The sequence below is a fragment of the Octopus sinensis genome, linkage group LG3, assembly GCF_006345805.1.
Source record: "Octopus sinensis linkage group LG3, ASM634580v1, whole genome shotgun sequence".
NCBI lineage: Eukaryota > Metazoa > Mollusca > Cephalopoda > Octopoda > Octopodidae > Octopus > Octopus sinensis.
In genome coordinates, this window is record NC_042999.1 from 169055530 (window position 1) to 169073229 (window position 17700).

Consider the following 17700-nt stretch of genomic DNA (forward strand, 5'->3'; position numbering starts at 1 on the left):
AACAAGTGAGGGAGATAGATAGAAAGAAAAGAGATAATATATATATATATATATATATATATATATATATATTACATGAAGAAATGTGAGCAAGAGAAATAATATTCTTAAGATTATAAATCTGGAAAAGTTCAGGACGACTTATTACATCCGATAAAGTACAGCACAAGAAAATTTTTACTTAAAATATTGCAGCTAAGGATAAAATTTCAAATAAAATATTTGGATTTAGAAAATATTAGCTTTTATTAAAACTAAAAATTTTATTATAAGTTATTACTTCTATTTGTTATTACTGGTTGCTTCTATTAAAAAAAAAATAATTCTAAAATATTTTTCACACTTTAAGAAAATTCATTTTTTAAAATTATTAATTAATAATTAGAAATTTGAAAACAGATTATAAAAAATAATAGTAGTACATAATTAGTTAGTACAATAAATAGAATAATACAAAAGTTAGCTATATATTACTGTAAAATCTATCTATAACAACAAATTCACAGTAAAATTTGCTTCAGTTATTGCCTAAAATATTGCCAAGTCTTCACATTTTTAGTCTGGAACAATGCCTATTTTATATATAATGATATTGCCTCCCATATATATACTATTCTACCTTGCATAAATTATGTGCCTTAATGAAGAAAGCAGCGAACATATTAAACTAGAAACCGATGAACTAGAGGATGCAGCAGAGTTTACGTATTTGGTAGTAAGATAGCATTTTCAGGTGGCACCGACGAAGATTATTAAGATGAGAATAAGTAAGGCAAGAACCGCTTTTCACCTGTTAAAAAAACGTATGGAGTGTATTTTCTAACACTAACGTAAAAGCAGTGTTTATTGTATGGGGCTGAGACATGGCGAACATCAGTTAAGTCAAATAAGCAAATAGAATCATTCATCAACAGATGCTTGCATAGTATACTTAAAATTAGATGGCCCAAACACATAAGCAATATGGAGCTATGGCAAAGAACAAATCAGGTCTCAATTAGGGAGCAAATATTTAAGGAAAAGTGGAAGTGGATTGGTAGCACAATTAGAAAAGACACACCAAATGTAGTGAAAAGTGCTTTACAGTGGAATCTGGATGGATATAGAAAGAAAGGTAGGCCTAAGAACTCGTGGCGGAGATCAACACAAAAGGAACTAGAGAAAGGGGGACATTCATGGCAGAGTATAAGTACAGAAGCGACATGGAATTCAATTATAAGTGGCCTGTACTCCGTGTTGGAGGGTTAAAGGCAGAAAAAAAGAAAGAAATTTGGTTAAGAACTGACTTAGTGACAAGCTCTGAAAGATGCTGCATGTGAGTAAATTGCAGCCTTAAGAATATTATTCAACTACTACTGTAGTTGAATGATATATATATGTGGTTATTAAGCTTTTATTTTTATATTACACTACAGAAGATGGTAGGGATTATAATTTTTGTATGACTTAATAGAGTTGTCGCTATTTAGTTACATATATAGGAGTAGTTGTAATTTACTTATGGAATTTATTTATTGATATGGTTGTACATAGGATATTTGTGTTTGAAAGTTGTGGTTTCTTTGGTTTGTTTGTTCCTAAAGAACACATATTTTAGTGCTGTTGACATTGCAGGATTGAATGGTACTGCCCAGTTGTTGAAACCATAATGATATCCATGGGGCAGCTGATGATAGAGATATGTTGGGTTGTTGGTATGGCTGTGGAATAGTATTATAACACATCCTTTTGATATATATATATATAATATATATATATATATACTGTAAATCCTCGAGTATAATACACAGGGGATTTTTAGGGGGATGTCCCTCTGAAAAGCCTAAACCTTGTGTATAATACGCACCCCTTCTCTAACTTGAGTTGTGCATAATTAAGCCAGCAGTACCTAGTCGAACAAACACTTCTGCACATGCGTAATCCAATCATAGTGATGTTCTTAACTGTTATATGGGAATGTAAATATGTTTGCAAATTGTTTTTCTTACATGTTATTCTGTGTTCTGAATACTTTTATTTTAATAAATGTTGCTTTCTGCAAGTTATGGATGATTCTTTTATGACTTCATTGCTTTCAGGCTTAACTTAAGGTATTTTCATGCCCGAAATCACAAAATGTGTCTAAATAAACATTGCCGGACAGCAAATAGAGACTTGGACATCACTTAGAAAATATTTTTCATTTTAACCTCGTATACAGTGCGCACTAGGGATTTTGACCTTTAAATTTTGGGAAAAAAGTGCGGATTATACTTGAGGATTTACGGTATATATAAATTTAAGGGACATAATCTAATATTATATCCAGTTACACATCTTGAACCTTCACTTTACTTTATTCAAAATTCATGTGGTGGACAATCCCTACTGCACTATCATCTCCACTTGTAACTGTCCCACATTATGTCTATCATCATACCTTGACAAACTATTATCACTTCTTGTCACTGTCTTATCCACATTAAAGACACCAACCATGTCTTTTTGACCAGTTCACTTTTCTGCCTGAAGAATCCAAACACCTATTCACCACAGACATCAAACCATTGTACATTGTCATCTCATATAACAATGGCTTACTAGCCCTTAAACCCTTTGTAAACCCACTACATGAAACCAGTAATATTACACTCCTCACCTAACTGAGACCATCTTAATCCTTAATAGCTTTTCTTTCTCTGGAGAATTTTATAAACAAACTAGCATTATGACCCGTCGTTGCCGGGTCATAGTGCTAGTGCATGTATATATGTGTATATATATATGTGTACATATTACATGTACATCTATATATATACATCTACACATAAAATGCAGAATACAAAGTTATATCTTGATATCGCTAGTGATAACAATACTCAAAATATATAACAGACTGGAATTGTAGGTCCGTCTCTTGTAATTTCGATCAATTGTATCTTGTCCTCCCACTAGTATAGAAGTGTGGCTACAATCCAGCCTACCTCAACTTCGGGGGGGGGGGGCATTTAAAATTTTTATCTGGCACGTCCTACGTCCCAGATATAAAGGTAAAACTGAAATATTTCCACTTTGCAAGTTCGAGTTGAGTACTCCCTTGCACGCTCCGTTGACTTGAACCTTGCTTCTATTGTGGCGAATTTACCGCCTCGGTTTAGATATCTTTCATAGTCGCACCAAGACACTTTTCGATGGTGCCCTCCAGGTGTTCAAATCTTTTTTCTCTACATTGTATACTTTATAGACAATAGTCTTTTCTTTAATTTAATTTTTTATTATCCATCTGGACTATTCCATTTCTGCACGCTAATTTTATTTTTAATTTATTCCCATTCATGTGAAACCACTTATTCAAGTTCAAGTCATTGATGCAATTTTATACCAATTGCTATTTTTACTTTTGTTATGTTACGATTATATTATTCTTTAGTTTAATTTTACTTATTACTTACTACATATAATTCTATTGTTATTATTATTTTTATTGTTAAAGTGAAAATATCTGACATAAAATAGAGAAATGTTTTTGTTTCACTTTTATCACGTAATAGTGGAGAAGATATGATATTGCTATGGGCTTGCTCTAGGCAAGAAGTTGAATATTTTTTTTTTTGCCCATGAAGCAACATGGACCCTAAGTAAGGCATGTGTAAAATTTGAATGAAATTGGTTATGTAGTTCTCAAGTTTTAGGGAAACACACAGACAGACAGACACACATTCTCAGTTTTATATATATAGAGATTAGTGCTGTTGCTTTGGGACGTAGGATGAACCCCAATGATGCCAACCTCTTTGAAGGCCAATTCACTGGTCCCATCCAAAAGCTGTATGGTCATTATATTGATGATTATGTTGGCATGACTACATGTACCAGATAACAGCTCATCAATGTTATCTCTTTTGCTAAAGCCTTTCACTCTGCCTTAGAATTTACATCCACATATCTGATACTTTTGTTAGTTTTCTCTATATCTCCATCACTACAAACAATGTCCACCTATCTACCTCTATCCACTTCAAACCTACTGACTCTCACTTCTATCTCTATTACTTTTATTCTCACCCAAGACACACTGAATCTGCCATATCTTTCTCCTTTCTTACAAAATTTACCAAGCTTCATTTCCATGAATATACAACTAATATACAACTTCAATTTCTTTACAGAGAGTGACATTTCGGAATCAGTACACATGTTTTGAGAATTATCAAAACTTTTCTCATTCAAACATTCATTATTGTTGATAATATGCAATGTTTCATGCGGAAACAATTACTAGCAACATTCAAAAACATTTGAAATTTGAAATTTTAATATATTCCATTAATATAAACAAATATTTTAGATTGAAAGACTTCTTGGATCAAAACTGGTATTCTGACATTCCAGACAATGTTATTCTGCATGTTAGATTAAAATTATTTCTATATTTGGAGAGTTTGAAATGTATATGTGAATCAATCAAAAATGTAAAATTTTAATGCTCATTGTAGACTATGAGCATTAAAAATGTTATATTTTAATGAATTTTTGTCACATTTTAACAAAAATTTTTCTGATAATTTCCAGAAGCTTAAGTAAAGGGAGTACTAATCCTAAACCAAGCCTAATCCTACCTCTGACCCAAACCAAGGATTCAGCTCAGTCAATAACACAATATTCTTATACTTGCTGTTAAGAATCTTGAAATTTCTTTAAATTCTGAGGGATTACTTACAAATAATATCTACAATTACATGAAAACTGATGATTTTTGATATATATTATACTCATGTGGAGGCGCAATGGCCCAGTGGTTAGGACAGCGGACTCGCGGTCGTAGGATCGCGGTTTCGATTCCCAGACCAGGCGTTGTGAGTGTTTATTGAGCGAAAATACCTAAAAGCTCCACGAGGCTCCGGCAGGGGATGGTGGTGATCCCTGCTGTACTCTTTCACCACTCTTTCTCCCACTCTTTCTTCTGTTGGCCTGCTTGCTTAGCCAGCGGTGTGGCGTCATTCGAAGGCTAAAACAATGCAAACGCATTGTGACCAGCGATGTGTAACTACATCTGATGGTCTGGTCGGTCACGTGATCACGTGATTACACTCATAACATTGATTTTATTTTCTAATTTTTTATATTTGTATCTTTTATATTTTATCAGTCATGTGACTGTAATGAAGCATATCATGAGTTGCTAAACTATGAGGAGGTAAACAAACCAACAGAGGTACTAATGTTTCCTAATGTTACAAAGAATCAATTAAAAAATAAAAATTACAGTTTCATTTTATTCCATCGAAATTCATATCTAATTTTCTGGAAAGCTTTCATTATCCCAGAATTGGCAAAAATTGCTGATTAGGTTACTCTTTACTCTTTACTCTTTTACTTGTTTCAGTCATTTGACTGCGGCCATGCTGGAGCAACGCCTTTACTTGAGCAAATCGACCCCGGAACTTATTCTTTGTAAGCCCAGTACTTATTCTATCGGTCTCTTTTGCCGAACCGCTAAGTGACGGGGACGTAAACACATCAGCATCGGTTGTCAAGCAATGCTAGGGAGACAAACACAGATACACACACACAGACACACATACATACATATATATATATATACATATATACAACAGGCTTCTTTCAGTTTCTGTCTACCAAATCCACTCACAAGGCATTGGTCGGCCCGGGGCTATAGCAGAAGACACTTGCCCAAGATGCCATGCAGTGGGACTGAACCCGGAACCATGTGGTTGGTAAGCAAGCTACTTACCACACAGCCACTCCTGCGCCTAGGTTATTCTGAAACATTAAATATATTTTCACAAATGGAAACAAACAGAGAAATTCTGAAATTTGTGAAACTCCTAAGAAATTTGAAATTTTACATCATTCCATTCGCTTCATCAGTGATTGTTTATCTTTTACTTGTTTCAGTCATGAGACAGTAGCCATCCTGGGTGGGGTACACCTTAAGAAAGGTTATCTTGTTATCCTGCAACTTAAAAACAGTTCCACTTCACTATTTCCTGTTGGTGCCAAATACCTTGGGAATAATTGGATTTATGTGTGTGTGAGTCCGTCTGTCCATCCATCCGTCCGTCCGTCTGTCCATCCATCCATCCATATCCTATTTCTTTACTGCCCACAAGGGGCTAAACATAGAGGGGACAAACAAGGACAGACAAAGGGATTAAGTCGATTACATCGACCCCAGTGCGTAACTGGTACTTAATTTATCGACCCCGAAAAGATGAAAGGGAAGGTCGACCTACATATCCTGTCATTGCCAGGCAATTTTTACAATAGGTGCTTTTATTTAACTTTTTTTGTTCCATGTCAGACCATGAGGGGGTAGGCAATTTATAAAGTATTAATAAAATATGTTATCTGCTTTGTGTATCCACTTTGACACTTGTTGAAGTATACGTGCATGTGTGTATGCATGTATGTGTGTATGCATGTATGTGTGTATGCATGTATGTGTGTATGCATGTATGTGTGTATGCATGTGATTATCATCATTAACCATTAATATCTATGTTTCATGCTGACATGTGTTGGACAGTTTGACAGAGTCCAAAACAGACACTGGAGCATGATGCAGTTCTTCGGCCCATGGTACATTGTACTCTAAAGTCTGCTTTGGTATGGTTTCTACAACTGAATGCCCTCCTAATGCCAACTACTTTACATGTGTACTGGGTATTTTTTTGTGTCACCAGTACTGCTGAGGTTGCCATGCAGCTCACAAGGCTATGAATCCTGAGAGAAGGGTGGTCTGGTTTTATGCTGGGGGATGAGGGGTTAGAGTATGAGAGAAGGGTGGAGGCAGAGCAGGTAGAAGAGCTGCATGGTTACTCCCATTTAGTAAGGGAGAGGAAAAGAATTATCAGTAGGCGGTGTGAAGAGATAGATGAGATGTCAAGGTAGTCCCTCAAGGCATGAAATAAGTAGATATGAGTGGGTGGGGTTATTGCAAGATTGTAAATAGAGCAGAAGCTAAAGGAATAAAGAAGCAGCCTGTAACTGTAAAAAAAGTTGGGTAAAGTTGAAGAGTGATGATCAATGAGTCAAGACTTGGAGAGAGTAGAGATGCAGAAGAGAGTAGGTGGAGGGGAGAACAGAAGGATACTGGGAAGCACTCTGTCGGTTACGACGACGAGGGTTCCGGTTGATCCGATCAACGGAAAAGCCTGCTCATGAAATTAACATGTAAGTGCTGAGCACTCCACAGACACGTGTACCCTTAACGTAGTTCTCGGGGATATTCAGCGTGACACAGAGAGTGACAAGGCCGGCCCTTTGAAATACAGGTACAACAGAAACAGGAAGTAAGAGTGAGAGAAAGTTGTGGTGAAAGAGTACAGCAGGGATCACCACCATCCCCTGCCAGAGCCTCGTGGAGCTTTAGATGTTTTCGCTCAATAAACACTCACAACGCCCAGTCTGGGAATCGAAACCGCGATCCTACGACTTCGAGTCCGCTGCCCTAACCACTGGGCCATTGCGCCTCAGAAGGATACTAATGATACAGCTGACAGGGCAAGGATGACAAGAGAGCTGACAAGGTGGGGTTAGGCTACAGGAGCAGGCAGGCATAGTGCATGATGAGAAGTAGTTCAGTTCATTGGAGGCAGTAAATCAATGTAACATGTGAGTGGAGAGCACAATATATACAATGTTTTCAGAATTCAGTTTTGCCTTGGTGGACATCATCATCATTTAATGTTTGTCTTCCATACTGGTTTGACAAGGGCCAAAACAGTAGACATTAGTGTCAAGTTCCAATGTCTATCTTGGCATGACTTTCCCTGGATATTCTTCCTAACACCAATCACTTTACAAAGTGTACTAGGTGCCTTTTTACATCACACCCACACTATTGAGGTCACCCAGTAACTGTCAAGACAAAAAAAAAAAAGAAGCCTCCCTGAGTGGGGTCATAATAGTGTAGCAGGTGGTTTTATGCCATGTGGTGAGAACCTAAAGTATGATAGAGGGGCAAGCACAGGTGTCTTCCTATAGAGGAGATACAATGCTATCCTGCATTATGTAAGGGTGGGGAAAGTAGCAAGAAAGATGATGATGTTAGTGATGAGGTTTCAGAGCAGACTCTCAACACCAATCACACGTCTGTATATCCATTGATATATGTGTGTTCATATATGATATATACATTGATATGCTGATCTTGACCTGACTTGGTGTCCTATTATTAAAAATCCTTGATACAAATGAATCCTACAAATAATTATATATATATATATATAATTATTGTTATTCAGCCATGAAACGATCGTAGTGTTTTACTCTTTATCTTTTATTAAACTTTTAATACTTTTGATATTTATATAACAAATAAATAAATAAATAAATAAACAAATAAATTAATAAATAAAATAATATATAAATATAAAAATATACATACATATATATATATATATATTTGTATATATATATTTAAAATTTATAAGTTTAAATTATTTAAATAATTTTTTAATTTTTATATTTTTAAATTAATTTTATGTATTGGCTTATGTTTTTCACTGTTTGATTTGCCTAATAGTGGTTTTATCTCTAATTAATATATATATATATATATATATATATTATATATATATATATATATATATATATATGTATATATATATATATATATATATATAATATCTATATATATAAAACTGTAGTTGTGTGAGTGTCTGTCCCCTTCGATTTAGATTCCTAACTACTCCCACATTTTGCGGTGCAGTTTAACCAAATTCGAGTATCTTATAGTCGTGATTAATATCGAGCCCGTCTGGCTATTAGCGCGCGTCTACGATGAGTCTACGATTTAAAAAATAATTTAACATCATTTCTTATTCCATTTTAATGCATAATTTTTCGTGTGTCGATGGCGACGGAGTTGGCGTCCATGGTCACAGCTGCACCTGTTTGCTTCTCCCCCTTCTTCCCTCCCTCGTGAAGCTGTGGGGAAGGGAGTGTAAGGAAATCAACGTCGTAAAGCGTTGTCAAGGAGACCAGCGTTCTTTTAGAACAACGACTTCATGGCTTGAAGACACCAAAACAGAAAATGTCTACGATGAGTCAACGATTTAAAAAAAATTTATCATGATTTTTTTTCCATTTTTAATGCATTTTTTTTGCTATTTTTTGGCTATAACTCTCTAAAAATGTTTATATAGTTATTTCCCTTACAAACCCGAGCAACGCCGGGTGATACTGCTAGTCTATATATAAAGGAGAGCACTCTGTCGGTTATGACGACAAGGGTCCCAGCTGATACGATCAAAGGAACAGCTTGCTCATGAAATTAACGTGCAAGCAGCTGAGCATTCCACAGACACGTGTTCCCTTAAAGTGTTCAGGGAAATTTAACATGATACAGAGTGTGTCAAGGTTGGCCCTTTTGAAATACAAGTACTACTCATTTTTGCCAGCTGAGTGGACTGGAGCAGTGTGAAATAAAGTGTCTTGGTCAAGGAAACAACGAGTCTCCGGGAATTGAACTCATGACCTTACAATCATGAGCCGAATGCCCTAACCACTAAGCCATGCACCTTCACATCTGTGTGTGTGTGTGTGTGTGTGTGTGTGTGTGTGTGTATTTGAATGTTGATAATTTATTGAATAAGAAAATTAAAATAATGTCTGTGGGACGTTTCTGCATGGAAAGCAAATAGATCTGGATACCATACTTAATGTGCTGAGCTGAAAATATTTTCTAATCAATTGAAATTACTGAAATGATTGAAACCAGTAAAAGATAAATACTAATGTCTGTACTTCTCATTACAGTTAATTGTAATGAGAGGTACAGACATTAGTATTTAACTCTTACTGGTTTCAGTCATTTGACTGGCCATACTGGGGCACCGTCTTGAAGGGTTTAGTCGAACAGATTGTTCCCCGTACTCATCTTTTTTTAAACCCGGTACTTATTCTTTTGGTAGAAGACACTTGCCAAAGGTGTCCTGAATTCGAAACTACATGATTGCGAAGAGAACTTCTGATGAATCAATAGCTATGCCTGCGACTGTAATAAATCTTACGAACACACAGACACACACACACAGAAAAGCTTCTCAGAGGGAAGGGAGGTTACTCTCGAAATTTCTGTAACTGGATTGAGGTTATATCTTTGGCAGCTTTGATAACTCTGATCATGTATCATGCTATGCTTTACTGAGGAAATATTAGACCTTCTTAGTGAAGCATAACCTTCTAGTTAGGCCAAAATCTCAGAATGACTAATTTCAGTTTTATTGGATCGCCTTAATGTCTAGTGTTCCAGAGTCTTGGGAGTGGACTCTGCTTCACAAAGATAAGACCGAAACCTATTCAGAGTTGTCCCTACAGCTGCAAAGACCAGATTTACTTGCTCACCTCCTACTTAGCTCTAATTCTGGTCAGTTGAAATTTGGTTAGTTCACACCTTTTTCTCTCTTTAGAATACTTTTCATTAACGTACTTATAATTTCAGCTGATCAGGAATTATTTTCGTTTTTATCGTACATAACGAAATGTTCTTCGCATAGAAGGCACTTTGAGAATTTTATCACTATCATTAATTATTTCTTTACTACCCACAAGGGGCTAAACACAGAGGGGACAAACAATGACAGACATCGACCCCAGTGCGTAACTGGTACTTAATTTATCGACTCCGAAAGGATGAAAGGCAAAGTCGACCTCGGCCGAATTTGAACTCAGAACGTAACGGCAGACAAAATACGGCTTAGCATTTCTCCCGACGTGCTAACGGTTCTGCCAGCTCGCCCGCCTTATCATTAATACAGATAGTTTTCTCCGTTTTGTCACTAAAAAACATTTGGTACTTTTGTACCGACTGACCCTTTCCTTCCTTCTGATATCTTCCTCTAACTTCCACTTTTTCATTACCCTCATTTCACAGTAAATGTTCCGAAACGCAATTGTGACGATGCTTCTGCAATTCCTCCTCTCCCCATCGTCTTTCGCTCTCTCTCTCTCTCCAGTAACCTCCCTTCATCTATCTCATTCTCACTAATCTTTCTAGATTTTTGCACAAAATACTTGCTTTCGATTTTAGTTTCTCTCTGTATTGTTCGAACTCCAGTTTTTTTCCTTTTCATGAGTGAACATGCACACATATACTCTAATGTATATATATATATATATTATATATATATATATATATATATATATATATATATATATACACATACATACAAGTAATAAGTGAGGGACCACATGTGGTCACTCTAACGCTAGAAATAGATCCGCAAAGGGAATCCACCACTAAAGAATTGTTCTCAAGCATTAATTCAACACGCCAAGAATTTTTACTGTATCACAGTTTTTTCACGCTAGGCCACTTGGTGTTTTAAATTGATGTTATTAATTAATATTCAATTTTTTCACCCTTATTGTGATTTTAATTACACACACACACACATATATATATATATATATACTTTTAAGTATATTACTCTACCACTGGTATTTGAGTACTCTTTTTTCCACCTTGTTTCACATTTATGTGTTTACTCCGCTATATATATATATGACAATTAGTCGGTTGCCATAATAAAACTCAGAGTTTCGGATGTCAGGGCGGGATTCTGAGTTTTATTATGGCAACCAACACTAATTGTCACATATTCTATTATAGATAGATTCCTCTATTTACATAATATCGAGGTCTCATTCATTCTTTTGTTGTCATATTATTATTGGTACTATTATCATTATTTGCTTCCTGATATTCAGTTTTTAATGACCTATCTTAATTAGGTTAATACCAGCTCTGGTTTTCACGCCGTATTTTTTGCAACCCACGAATCACTAATAACCGATTCTCCACCCCCCACTTCTTGCTGCTACTATTATTTCGCCCATGTGTAGGTCAGCAGATCCGCAAGCTGATAGCTTTGGTAGGTTGTAATACAAGTTGGTAGGTTGTAATAAGACATTGAGAAAAAGATAGATACGGATAAGATATACTCATGTAATGAGAACATTAATCCAAGAGACAAAGATAAGAGGTAGAAATATATGAAGAGATAGTAGGAGAAACTAATTAATTAAAAAATAAAAAAGGTGGGAATAAAAGAAATTGTAGAAAACTGGACAGGAGAAAGAAGCGTAAGAGAAAAAGTCTTCAGCGCACGTTATTTGCATTTGTGGTGTAATGTAAGGGGAAGAAGCACCTTGTAAAATGACAGTTGAAAAGGAGGGGCAAGGTGAGATAAAGATGGATAAACTGAAATGAAGGTATTGAAGCAAGAGTAAAAGAAAAAGTAAAAATAGGAGAAAGAAATGAATAGAAAGAGAAAGAAAGTTATAAAAGGTAGGTGAAAATCGGTTAGTGGTGAAGAAGAAGAAGAGGAAGAAGAAATATAGGTAAAAGGAGGAGATGGTGCGAGAATAAGCGTGGTGGGAGGAGATGAAACTGGTAAGAGGTAAGTGAATAAGGTCATGGGTGCAACGAGAGAAGGGAGATAAATGTGAATGTGTGAGGGCAGAGGCAAAGAAAGTGCAGAGAGGGAAAGCGGAAGGAGGGTGGTGGTGGTGGTGGGAGAGAGAAACGAGGGTGCGAGGAGGAGGAGGAGGATGCTTGGAAGGGAGTAGGAGGTAAAAAAAAAGGTGAACGAAACGAGAGAGGGAAGAGAGAAATCGGGACCCTGAGAAAGAATATAGGAGGAGGAAGTGGAGAGGGAAGAAGAAGAAGAAGTGAGTGGAGCAAGGAAGGAGGAGGTGGAGAGAGGAAAGACTGGGAAGAAGAAGAAGTAGAAGAAGTGAGTGGAGCAAGGAAGGAGGAGGTGGAGAGAGGAAAGACTGGGAAGAAGAAGAAGTAGAAGAAGTGAGTGGAGCAAGGAAGGAGGAGGTGGAGAGAGGAAAGACTGGGAAGAAGAAGAAGTAGAAGAAGTGAGTGGAGCAAGGAAGGAGGAGGTGGAGAGAGGAAAGACTGGGAAGAAGAAGAAGTAGAAGAAGTGAGTGGAGCAAGGAAGGAGGAGGTGGAAAGCTGCATCAAACATTTGAACGGAGCCTTGATTCGAGTCGATTTTTATTAAAACGAGAAAGGAAGTCGAAAAGCGAGTGCGGCGGTGGCAATTCGTGTGTTCGTCGTATCGGGGTTGTCGCATCTCCCTTCCTCGGCTCTCATCTTTTTTTGTTGTTGTTGTTGTTGGGGATCCCACCTCCCCCCCTCTCGAAACCAAAACACAAAAAAAGGACAACACAAAACGGACCTTAAAACCGGGGGACAGGAAAGAAAATCGTCAGAAATCAACAGAATCTAATGAGGAAAACTCCCGCGACCACACACACTCGATCATGGATTGTCTATCTTATTTATCGTCGTATTTTTCTTGTGTGTTAACCAGATAAAAGTGAGTGTGTCACGCACTTGTCGTGTTCGTCTCATCGTCACTATCCTGTCCACCATCCATTCGGAATTTGAAAAAGGAGGGGAGATGGACAACAGTCGCTGTAAAATGGATGTCTTTCAGGAATGTGTAGCAGTCATTAATACGAGGTAGAAAGGCTAAGGAAACTATAAATACACACACACTGAGTGAAAGTGAGAGACACAGGCCTGGCTTGGTGTGTTGCTGGCTATTTATACGCACAGACATATTTGTGAACACACCAACAGGCTTTCAAAACGGAATACAGACATTATTGGCGCTCAGCAACAAAGATCGCAACAGACACTTGAAATATATGCAGAGGCATAAATTTCTACACACACAGACACACATCCATCTATCTATCTTATTTATCTAAAAAAAGTAACAACAGTATGTAACTTTCTAAGCAAGTGAAGTGTCAAATTGCAAAAGATAAAACCCGTTTACCAACAAGGAAAAGGAAAATACCATTAAAAGTAATTAAGGAAAAAAGTTGTCCTTTAAAACACAAAAATCTAATTGTAAAAATGTGAATCGTCATGCAGAAAGCTGGTTCTTTTTCTGTTGAATGATGTGAAAGTTTTGATGATAAAACCTCGACCACCACCAATGATTATTGGCAACAGATCGTGATTTTTATAGCTAAATAATTTAATACGACCAACAACTGAAGAAAAAATCTAGGGTGATTTTTTTTTGTTTCTTCTTCAGAGGAAGCAATTTCTACAAGTGCGGAAGTGGTGTTGTGTAACTTTCTGGGAGAACCTCTCTTCAGTACTTGGTTGGAGGAAGGAAGAAGCTGCGGTTTGCTTTTGAAAAGGTGGTGGTGTAGATGAATTTTATTGAAGGTGTGGCCGACTTAATTGTGTTGTGTGGTGTCACTTCGCCGCCGCCGCCGCCGTGTTTGGGACAGGATTTCTCTTTCTGTGTCTCTATAATTAATTAACCTCGCCGCCCCCACACAAAAAAGACAGGGGTCAGTGGCGAAAGAGTAGAGAGCTATTCGAAGCTTACCTTATAGAGCAGAGGAAGGAAATATGTTCAAGTGTATCCCTCTGTTCCCTGCTTGTAACAGGCAAGTGGAGTACCTGGACCGCCGCCACTGGAATCTCACTACCGTACCCGACGATGTGCTCCGTTACTCCCGGAGCCTGGAGGAGTTACTTTTGGATGCCAACCAACTCCGGGAATTACCTCGGGTAAATAAACCATAATTAATAATAGCTTAATATGAACAATCACATGTTTTGAGATTAATTAGCCCTCCACATCCTCTGTTTTTATTTTGTTTATCCTGACAACTGTGTTGCGATTATTTTGTCTCAATCTAATTAAGACTCGACAACAATTAATTGTATTTAGATTCCTGAGTTGTGAGTCCATCATGTCTAATCGTCTTCTTCCCAACGCATTTAACTGTTTGATTAAAACGGAATATAGAAACCATTATCATGGAATTTTGAAGGCAGTGGGACATTTTACAAACACTAGATTAGCAGTTGGGTACTATTTTATGGTACCTCAGTACCTCATTTCCTCACTGGTTCGTGTGTCACTTTAATTACATCTCTATGGTGCGCGTGGTAATGTAATGTATCCATATTTGCCTTCAATTTATGGTTGACAATCATTATTAGTACCAAAGATGAGGAATGTCACGTTTATGTCGTGTTAAGCGACATAATTTATAAAACGGTTGCATCCGGGAATCGAAACCGGTTCGTCAACTCTCGGATCCCGTTCAAGCTCTTATTTATTTTTGAAGCTATCATTTTTTATCCAGCGTGTTTAGAGTTTAATGTTTTTGTAAAACTTGTCTCCATGCAGCAGCAATCGGCGATTGCAAGGAAGACTACATTTCCTTCTTCTAACAAAAGGTTAAATATAACTTCAATAATTTTGTCAGGAATATTTTCATAATCACTTTCAAATGCAAGGAATCCCCTTTTTTTTTTGTGTGTTAAAGGTCCTGATTTACTGCAAAATAATTGCCCACAAAAACACCTCATCACGAAAAGAGGGTCGGAGTCATTTCATTTCGCTGATGCCCTTGAAAAATATTATACAAACGTCTTAATAATTTATCCACTTCCCTACAAAATTCAAGGACCTAATGTAAGAAATCAATATTGGTTGTATGCAGCAATTAGTCTTTTATATATATATATACTAGCAGTATCGCCCGGCGTTGCTCGGGTTTGTAAGGGAAATAACTATATAAGCATTTTTAGAGAGTTATAGCCAAAAAAATGCATTAAAAATGGAAAAAAAATGATGGTAAATTTTTTTTAAATCGTTGACTCATCGTAGACATTTTTAGAGAGTTACTTCCCTTATATAATAGCGAAAAAATGCATTAAAATGGAAAAAAATGATGGTAAATTTTTTTTTAAATCGTAGACTCATCGTAGACGCGCGCTAATACCCCGAAGGGCTCGATATGAATCACGACTATAAGATACCTGGTTTTGGTTAAACTGCACCGCAAAATGTGGGAGTAGTTAGGAATCTAAATCGTAGGAGACTTTTATATATAAAGATATAGATATATATATAGCAATTAAGGGTAAAACTAATTAATTACGAAGTAATCAATAAATTTCACCAAGTAGAATTCGGTATGAAAACAGGACCGTTATACGGTAAATTCTAGTAATACTAATAATACTATATATACAATATTAGTATATATATATATATATATATATATACACACGCGAACAATTAAATTGAAACATTTTATCCTTCACCTCCCTTTAACAAATATGGTTTCCTACTTTACACAGTCTTTACAAGTTTCAGTAAAATAGTTGTTAATTTTTTCTTGATTAATCATCAGTAGCATGGATTATTCCTGTTAAGTGTCTTTTTGTAAACAAGTCTGCCACATTCGATGGCCATCTCTAATCCGTGGTAGATAAACTATTTACCAACATTTTTTTCACTGTTTCGTGGGAGTTATCCCACAAGTAGCCATTATTACTTTCTATCTTTTTCGATCATTTTTCACTTTCTTTTGATGTCATGTTTTGTTTTCTTTCAATATTTTCGAAAGAAAAAAACAATGACAAACCAAAACATGATTGAATTAATATTATTACTTCTTCATAATTTTGCAATCTAGGCCTTGATTTTTTTTTTTTATTAATTCTTTAAAATAAAAACTGCTGGAAGTTTTTTTTTTTTTTTCTTCTTCCTATTCAAATAATCTGATAATTGTCTATTTTTTGTGTGAAAATTTCACATTCCTCCTCATCACTGCTGCTCCCAGTTTTTATTTACGCCGCTTTCCTTCCATTTTGTCGAATCGCTCAATAAAATAATTGTAAACAAAAAGAAGACGTTCAAACATTTCCCTCTAACCTATTTCCACTAAAACTGACATATTTTTCGAGTGACAGATTGAATGTATTTATAGGATATTTTTTTCACTCTCTGACTCAAAAATCCTGCCATGGTCGACTTAGCCTTTCATTTCTTTTAGATCCATATAGAATGTATCGGACATGAATTGAGTAAACTGTTACACACTCGTACCACACCGAAAGACCATTAAAATAACATTCATATCTAGTTTATTACGGGAAATTTGCTGTTCTCGCAAATATCTACTTCAGCTTTCTTTGTGGCGTTGTGTATGTGTAACAGGCGATAAAAAAGTTTATGTTCATTCTCTTTGTATCAGAGGAAATGGTTCTCTAATGAAAGATTCTGTTTTAACCTTAACACATTCCCTTTCACAAGTATCTAACCCTAACCCTTAATTTTTTTGCTGTTTACTGAAATATGTCTGTCGTCATTTAAGGCCAGGCTAGCTTTGAGTAAGTAATACTATGGTTAATGTGTTCTAGCCACAAACAACCGTCCCATCTTATTCCAGTGTATGCAGAAGGATTCTGTGAATCCTTCCCGTCTTAAGATGGTAAGGTGTTGTTTGAGGGGAATTTAACTTCTATCGCCGACTTAAAGGCTGTTTTGCTTGCTCGAAATGGTGGTTGTTGACCTATGACCAAAGCTATTCCAGCTGCATTCCGTCAATTGTGGAAAACATCCATGTCAACGGCTGTCTAGTTGTGCCCTTCCCTTTATAAGAACGTGATTTGAAGGAAATGAAACTACGATTGCAAGCACGTCAAATGACCAAATAAGACCCTCAATCGCTGGTTCGTGATGACTGTATTAGTTATTTAGACCCATGCCAAACCAGGCTACAATCAAATAATATTTCAAAATGAACCATGTATTTTAATCAAGACCTCATTATCTAAAGTATCTTTTCTAGGTACGCGGGTGTGTTCTGATATTTGGCTACTATCACTACTAGCAGGTTGAGCGACCA

The 17700-nt window shown here is 36.4% G+C and overlaps 1 protein-coding gene and 1 long non-coding RNA gene across 11 annotated transcripts in view; one reads left to right on the top strand and one right to left on the bottom strand.

Annotated features, from left to right (window-relative positions):
- Window positions 1–4015: 4015 nt before the first annotated feature.
- Window positions 4016–17519, bottom strand: LOC118762670. The gene is made up of 3 exons (XR_004998437.1): window positions 17312–17519; window positions 10909–10915; window positions 4016–4025 (listed from the first exon to the last, which is right to left on the bottom strand). It is a non-coding gene; the product is annotated as an uncharacterized LOC118762670 (long non-coding RNA).
- Window positions 12877–17700, top strand: part of LOC115209683 (protein scribble homolog) — a 458170-nt gene continuing 453346 nt past the window's right edge. For 6 of the 10 annotated variants that reach the window (XM_036501616.1, XM_036501617.1, XM_036501615.1 and 3 more), the window contains exon 1: window positions 12878–14560. In XM_036501616.1, coding sequence (XP_036357509.1) covers window positions 14399–14560 — 162 coding nt within the window. In that variant the 5' untranslated portion in view covers window positions 12878–14398. Of the gene's footprint in view, window positions 14561–17700 lie in introns of all 10 variants that reach the window. The other 4 variants (XM_029778159.2, XM_036501618.1, XM_036501623.1 and 1 more) reach the window with 2 other exon arrangements.